Source organism: Podarcis gaigeae (assembly GCF_964106915.1).
Source record: "Podarcis gaigeae genome assembly, chromosome: 15".
NCBI lineage: Eukaryota > Metazoa > Chordata > Lepidosauria > Squamata > Lacertidae > Podarcis > Podarcis gaigeae.
The window spans coordinates 42,749,307-42,756,976 of record NC_139692.1 but is presented as its reverse complement, the minus strand read 5'-3'; the positions used below and the strand labels follow the sequence as shown (position 1 = coordinate 42,756,976).

General features: G+C 47.3%; 1 protein-coding gene across 1 annotated transcript in view; it reads left to right on the top strand.

Moving 5' to 3' along the window:
* Positions 1-510: 510 nt before the first annotated feature.
* ITGAE (integrin subunit alpha E) overlaps positions 511-7,670 on the top strand; it is a gene marked incomplete at its 5' end in the record, with an annotated part of 46,674 nt that continues 39,514 nt past the window's right edge. Inside the window, 5 exons of the mRNA XM_083715372.1 lie at positions 511-641; positions 3,425-3,516; positions 3,789-3,856; positions 5,790-5,907; positions 6,420-6,539. Of these exons, the coding sequence (XP_083571498.1) occupies positions 511-641; positions 3,425-3,516; positions 3,789-3,856; positions 5,790-5,907; positions 6,420-6,539 (529 nt within the window). The remainder of the gene's footprint in view (positions 642-3,424; positions 3,517-3,788; positions 3,857-5,789; positions 5,908-6,419; positions 6,540-7,670) is intronic.

Here is a 7,670-nt window from a genome sequence, read left to right as displayed (position 1 = left end):
TGCCGCTGTGCCGCCGGAGCACAATTTCTGTTCTCATCCTGAAGCAAAGTTCTTAACCTGAAGCACTATTTCTGCGTTAGCGGAGTCTGTAACCTGAAGCGCCTGTAACCTGAAGCGTATGTAACCCGAGGTACCACTGTACATTATATACACAATGAGTCCCGTCTGATTGGCTGATTCTCCTTCCCTCCTGGAACCTGATTGCAACAACTGATTGGCCGGCAGGAAAAGACCATTCTAGGATCCTACTTGCCTATTGTTCTAGGATCGAAGCTTAATACATAACACCTGCCCAACTTGCGGCTTCTTTCTCCTTCCTAGAATAAGGTGGAAGGGATCTCCAAAGGCCATTTAGTCCAACCCCTGCTGCCAGGCTAGGGCCACCCATCACCCTCTGTTAAAAACCCACGGACGTCTGAGGCAGCCCGTTCCATTGCTGTATCATCAGAATGTACTTCCTAATGTTTAAACAAATTCCCACCTGCTGTCATTTCAAGCCGCCAGTCACTCATGGTCTTTCTCTCAGCTCCAGATCCTCTGAAGAGCTTTAACATTGATACCAGCTGGAGGTGGGTCTCACCACAAGTCTCCCCTTCCTTTGGACACCAGGTTTTCCAACACTCAGATGGGCGACGGAACTGGTAAGGGGAAACGTCTTGAGGCTGCTTGAGGGGGAAAGGAAACTGCCCCACTTCCTGCAAGTGGAAGAATTTTCCAGAGAAAGGTGCAAAATTGCATCCATGTGTGTGCCAAATTGCCATATCAATCACTGCACAGCCCTGACTCAGTGGCTTGGACTGAGACAAAGGATTGTTTTCATTACATTAGACACGTAAATTGGGTAACCAACGGCAGAAGGTCAGTCTCGTTTGAAAACCGCTGTGTGATTGGCTACTGTGAAGGACAGATGGGGGAGAAATGTGATTTTGTTTGCATTTGAATAAGAAATTACCAAATTCCCATTGCTCGGACCAATCCACGAAAATGGAAGCCTTCCAAATTCACGCTTCTCCCAATTTTACGATGCGGTTCTCCAACAAACACTGTGCACAAAAATGCACATATATGGGGAAAGAGTACCTAAAAATGGATATATTAGCAAAAATAAAGATGCAATTACCCTGTGGGGAAATTGATTGCAAAAATGTACATACTGTATGGCATATAAAAATATGGAAATTAGGAAATATGTGCACTAGAGTATTGATGAATTGTCATGAGGACTTCTTGTACAAAAATAACTTACAAACTGGTGCAAAAATGTGGGGAACAGAATTTAAGGTGGGGTTATTATTGTTGTTTAAGTGAGGCACCGAAATTGACAGATGTGTCCATCCTTCGAGGTAGGTTTGGCTGACAGACAATGGCTGATCCAAGTTCAGCACTTCAGAGAGCTTCATAGCAGAGTGGAGATTCAAACCCTGGACCCTCAGGCCCTAATCCTGTGCTCTAACCATTACTCTCTGCTTTCTCTCCCTGACTTCGCTGAGCTGGGCCTGATGGGGTTCGAGTCTGGCAACATCTGGCCATTTCTGCCCAAGAGCATCTCTGCACTACATACTCAAAGGAGTCCTCCCAAAAACCCTGGACTAGCAGCTTTCATTTGAACGTACGCTGAGCCAGCTCTTCGGTCCCTCTACCCTAGTGCTGTCTGCTCTGACCGGCAGTAACTTTCCAAGGTCTCAGGCAGACAAGGCTCTTTTCTCATCACCCGCTCCCTGATACATTTTTAACTGGAGATTCCGGGGATCAAATCTGCGTCCTTCTTGTTTGCAAGAAAAAGTGTGTTTGCTCTTCTGTTCCATTGTAGCTCCTTGTTGAATTAAGATAATTATGAGTGAATGGGGGTGTCTCTCAGATTCATGAACAGAATCTTAAAAGCTGCACAGAGGCTTGCTCTGGCCCAAAGTGAGCAATATAGATTAGTGGTTTCCTCTAGCATATCCTGCCAGAGAACTGCGCTGAGAAATAGATTTTGGTTTATATTATAAAATATGCTTTTTCATACTAGGCAGACAAGGGGAAGAATGATGACGATCATTTAATGGAGCTTCTGCATTCAGGAGTACTCTACCCCCTGAGTAACCAAAAGCTCCAGCCCTGGCTGTAGGGCGGTTGCATGTCCAACTTTGCAGGGGGACATCTTAGGTCTGCTCCAGGGCTGGAGAGCCTTTGGCCCTCCAGATGTTGTTGGATGCCAGCTTTCAGCAGCCAGCATGGCCTATGGTCAGGGGTGCCAGTTCCTGGGGGCCGAGCCCTTTGGGGATATATATATATATATATATGGGACACGGGTGGCGCTGTGGGTTAAACCACAGAGCCTCTTGGGCTTGCCGATCAGAAGGTTGGAGGTTCGATTCCCCGCGACGGGGTGAGCTCCCGTTGCTCAGTCCCAGCTCCTGCCAACCTAGCAGTTTGAAAGCACGTCAAGGTGCAAGTAGATCAATAGGTACTGCTCCGGCGGGAAGGTCAACGGCGTTTCCGTGCGCTGCTCTGGTTTGCCAGAAGCGGCTCAGTCATGCTGGCCACGGCTCCCTCGGCCAATAAAGCGAGATGAGTGCCGCAACCCCAGGGTCAGTCACAACTGGACCTAATGGTCAGGGGTCCCTTTACCTTTACCCATCCGTATATGAACTAGCATGTGTACTCTTTAAATCTGAATTTCCTGAGCATTTTGTACAAATTTTCTCTTTTTGTTGGGGTCAGCTAATCGGGCCCAAGCTGCCTTGGTCACCCAAAAGCCAATAAATGTCATATAGACAGAGGAGATTCCCATAATCACTCGTTTATTCAGCTGAGTAAAACCGAGCGGGCGAGCCACACTCACCAGTGTGATGGTGAAGCCACGCCAAATAGCCTTTGTTCATACTCTTTATAGGCATCCCCTCCCCCCCTTTCCCCCTTTCGAGGTTCCTTGCGCTGATTGAAACAGGACCCCCTGCCTGGAGACCTTGAAGGGGAGAGCTGCCTGGCAGAGGGAGGTTTTCCTGAAAATCGCCTAGCAACGTTATCTGGTCTTCACATATCTGTGGCTCACCCTCCTAAATTCTAAAGCAGGCAGTTTTTTACAGAAGCAAAATGGAATCAGTTAGGCTAACCAAAAAATTGGACAAAATCAGGCCTCTCTTGCTTTTCCTGAGACCCCACACTTTCGTTTATTTTGGAGATTTTGAAAAACAAAAAAAAGCTCAGCAAATTTGGCCACCTCCCTGCCAAAAAAAAAGCTCAAAAACTTTTGTGTCTGGATTGTCACTCTCCAGATCTCTGCTTTCACAGAGTTTCACACAAAATGGCAGTCTAGGTATATTCTCCATGTGTTTGGATCCGACCATTCTTATCCCCACTGTTCTTCTTCTATTCTCTGTTTGCTAAGAGACCGGATTTGATTTTCTCTCTCTCTCTTTCTCTCTCTCCCCCAAAAAAGGATTGTAGCTGCTTCCTTGGGGCCAGGTGACTTGGGCAAACTATATAAATGCAACCCACAGGATAACCATTGCGAAGCAGTAAGCTTAGGCGGTACGTACTCGTCTTAATTTTTCATATCCGCAAATCCATAGCTGGTCTTCTTCAAAAGTATGCAAGGCAAGGCAGCTCTTGCAAAACGAAGCCACCCAATTTGTTGGGTGGCTTCCAACAAATTAAAACACAATACGACATCAGACATTAAAAACTTTCCCAAACAGTGGGGAGGTGAAAATAAAGTTGTGTGTGTGTGTGTGTGTGTGTGTGTGTGTGTGTGTGTGTGTACTCGTATCTATATCCTCAATTTCTTTCTTCTCCCTCTCAAGAAAACATTCGGAAACTGAAAAAGCTCCGGTCTGGTATTGCTGTAGCCCAAAGCCCAGAACATATCCTGGTAAGTCGCAGAGAGATTTTGCAGAGTTGAGTTATGCTCTGCTTTTGTAAAGAAAGTTGCCTTAAACCAGGGATACAATTAAGATTGTGGCAACAAAGTCTAGTCATGGAACTAGCCATCAAAGATTAGGTGGGCCAAGAAGGCGCCCCCGGTGTTTTCTCACCCCACCAGCTGCCCCCACGCCATGCTATGTATAAATCTTAAATTCAGCATACCCACTTAATTCATCCTTCTTTTAGTTCCAAGGCCACCATTTATTTCCATGCATTTATTCACCTTTGAACATTTTACACGTATGGTACATGACAGAGTTGGGGAACCTGTGTTCTGGCAAAGGTGAGGAAACAGAGAGTTCCAGACCAGAGAAGCCTTCTGGTAAAGACCTCGGAAAATATGAAAAGTATCTGAAACTGGGAAGTGAACCCTGACCAGAGGGAAGACTGCATGTAAATCCTGGGAACAAGCCTGAGAGTTAACTGGGGCAGAGTTAGGAAGGGTAACTGGCTAATATTATTGTGACCTTAAACATCAAGAACTTTCTGACAACAACAACAACAACAACAACAACAACAACATATTTCTACCCTGCCCATCTACATGGGTTTCCCCAGCCACTCTGGGCAACTCCCAACAAAATATTAAAAATACATTAAGACATCAGTCATTAAAAGCTTCCCTAAACAGGGCTGCCTTCAGATGTCTTCTAAAAGTCAGATAGTTGTTTATTTCCTTGACATCTGATGGGAGGGTGTTCCACAGGGCGGGCGCCACTACCGAGAAGGCCCTCTGCCTGGTTCCCTGTAACCTCACTTCCCGCCAGAAGCCCCTCAGTGCTGGACCTCAGTGTCTGGGCTGAATGATGGGGGTGGAGATGCTCCTTCAGGAATACTGGGCCGAGGCCGTTTAGGGCTTTCAGGGTCAGCACCAACACTTTGAATTGTGCCTGGAAACATACTGGGAGCCAATGTAGGTCTTTCATGACCAGTGTTATGTGGTCTCGGCGGCCGCTCTCAGTCACCATTCTAACTGCCGCGTTCTGGATTAGTTGCAGTTTCCAGGTCACCTTCAAAGGTAGCCCCACATAGAGCGCATTGCAATAGTCCAAGCAAGAGATAACCAGAGCATGCACCACTCTGGCAAGACAGTCTGTGGGCAGATAGGGTCTCATCCTGCGTACCAGATGGAGCTGGGAGACAGCTGCCCTGGACACGGATTTGACCTGTGCCTCCATGGACAGCTGTGAGTCCAGAATGACTCCCAGGCTGCGCACCTGGTCCTTCAGGGGCACAGTTACCCCATTCAGGACCAGGGACTCCTCCATATCCACCCGCCTCCTGTCCCCCCAAAACAGTACTTCTGTCTTGTCAGGATTCAACCTCAATCTGTTAGCCGCCATCCATTCTCTAACAGTAAGAGCTGCTGGACAGTGGTCTCCTTCTGGAGGTTGTAGACTATCCATCCTTGGAGGTTTTAAAGCAGAGATCCTGGATGCTTTTAGTTGAGATTTCTGCATCGCAGGGGGTTGGACTAGATGACCCTCGGGTCCCTTCCAGCTCTGCAATTCCATGATTCTATCTGTGAAGTGAAAGGGGCTCCACCCCTTTGCCATCTCTCACAGAGTTCTCTTTGATGCTTTGCGTTCTTCTTTATGGCCCATCCCCAAGCTAGCACCTCACCCAGGAGGCCACCCTGGCTTACTTAGCCCTTAACACATGCTGATTCCAGAGGATTAGCATTGTCTAGCACACAGCCCAATGCAAACAGGTCTGGCCAAATGTCTGTCTGATACACTGTTTCCCAGTTTTAACACCGCCAAACATTTATTAAATTCTGACACTTGCTCAGTCCGGAGATCACAGTCGCCTTGCGCCCTCAAACTCATAACAATATAAAGTCTCTGCTTCTCGGTTTCTTTGTCTCTCTGCCTTGACAGGCTTGTCTCCAGCACAGAAGGCGTCAGCGGCGTCGAGTCACAGAGGAGCTGAACGGGCTTTGTGTGCTGCTTGCAGCTGACTTTCAGGAGAAGGCTTTTATCAATCTGACAGACATCAGTACGAGATGTAGATGTGTATTTCGATATTATTGGCCACAGCCGTGTTCGGTTCATCGGGTGCAGGAGGAAACTGGCCCCGTGTCCTGAGCTGCCATTTGTGTCTGACATTTCCTCTAGCATATTTCCCCCTGAGCTGTGGCTTTGTGTCTGATTCTAACCCCAAAGCCACCATCTCCCCTGACGTGGCCAAGTCGCACCTAGCCTGGTCCCTTGAGCCGCCATTTTGCATCTGATTCTGCCCCTGGCGGTTTCCCAGTTTGCATATGGTTTTCAGAAGCCCAAATGAACTGCGAAACTGGCCTGAATTTCTCCCCTCATCCCTGCTCTACGCAGGTACAATGGAAAGAATGTCTCTAGCTGATTTGCTTTGACTGTCAGATGTGAGCATCCCTTTGACTTTGTCCAGCCTTTCTGCTGCTGCCTTTGACTGGTTCTTACCAGGTGGTCCTCCTGTTCCTTCAGATGCCTTACTGTTGATCTTGTTTTTATCGGTTTCTGCACCTCCTGTAGTCGAAACCAAGTTATTAAGCCAGAGGAGCGAAGAGCGGGGGAAAAGGGACACCCACAGTCACGAAATCGGCGGTGTTGACACCAACAAGTTTGGTTTGGCTGCTAGTACTGTATGCAAAGGTGAGATTGAAAGATGGAACTTTTGTTTCGTTTAATTGATTACATTATCATCATCATCATCATCATCATCACTACTGTATAACATTTACATTTGATTTGGGGTTTGTTGGAGGCATACGGCTGGATGTTGTCAGATTCCGACCGCGTTCGGATCACACAATTAACACACTATGATACCACTTTAAACATTCATAAAAAGGTAAAGGGACCCCTGACCGTTAGGTCCAGTCGTGGCTGACTCTGGGGTTGCACCGCTCATCTCACTTTATTGGCCGAGGGAGCCGGCGTACAGCTTCCGGGTCATGTGGCCACCATGACTAAGCCGCTTCTGGCGAACCAGAGCAGCGCACAGAAACACTGTTTACCTTCCCGCCGGAGCGGTACCTATTTATCTACTTGCATTTGACGTGCTTTCAGACTGCTAGGTTGGCAGGAGCAGGGACCAAACAACGGGAGCTCACCCCATCACGGGGATTCGAACCGCCAACCTTTTGATCGGCAAGTCCTAGGCTCTGTGGTTTAACCCACAACGCCACCCGCGTCCCTTTAAACATTCATAGCTCCCCATAAATAATTCTGGGGGCTGTATTTTGTGAAAGGAAATCACCATTTTATAGTTCGAATCGGGGAAAATAAATACAGTAAATGGACAAAAGTACAAAGATTCACAAAATTGTTTAGGGGTATGCGTACCCTTGCTTACCCCCAGAAAAAAGCACTGGTAATAGATATATAGTCCTCCTTTTCTCCAATTTTATCTTCCCAGTGACCCTGTGAGGTGGGCAGTGGCCAGGCTGAAAGATAGCAACTGGCTCAAGGTCACCCACCCAGTGATTACTCCCCCCTCTTCAAAATCCTTAATCCCTTCATATATTTTTTTTGAAATACAGTTTTGTCCCACTGTTCCTCCAAGGAATTCTAGTAGAAATAGTCCCTCCCCCTGTTGTTTCATCCTCACAAAAGCCCTGCAAGGCAAGTCAGTCTGCAAGATGGGTGACTGGCCCAAGGTTATCCAATGAGTTTCGTGGCTGAGTTGAAATACAAATTCTGTATGCCAATACAGTGGTACCTCGGGGTAAGTACTTAATTTGTTCCGGAGGTCCATACTTAACCTGAAACTCTTCTTAACCT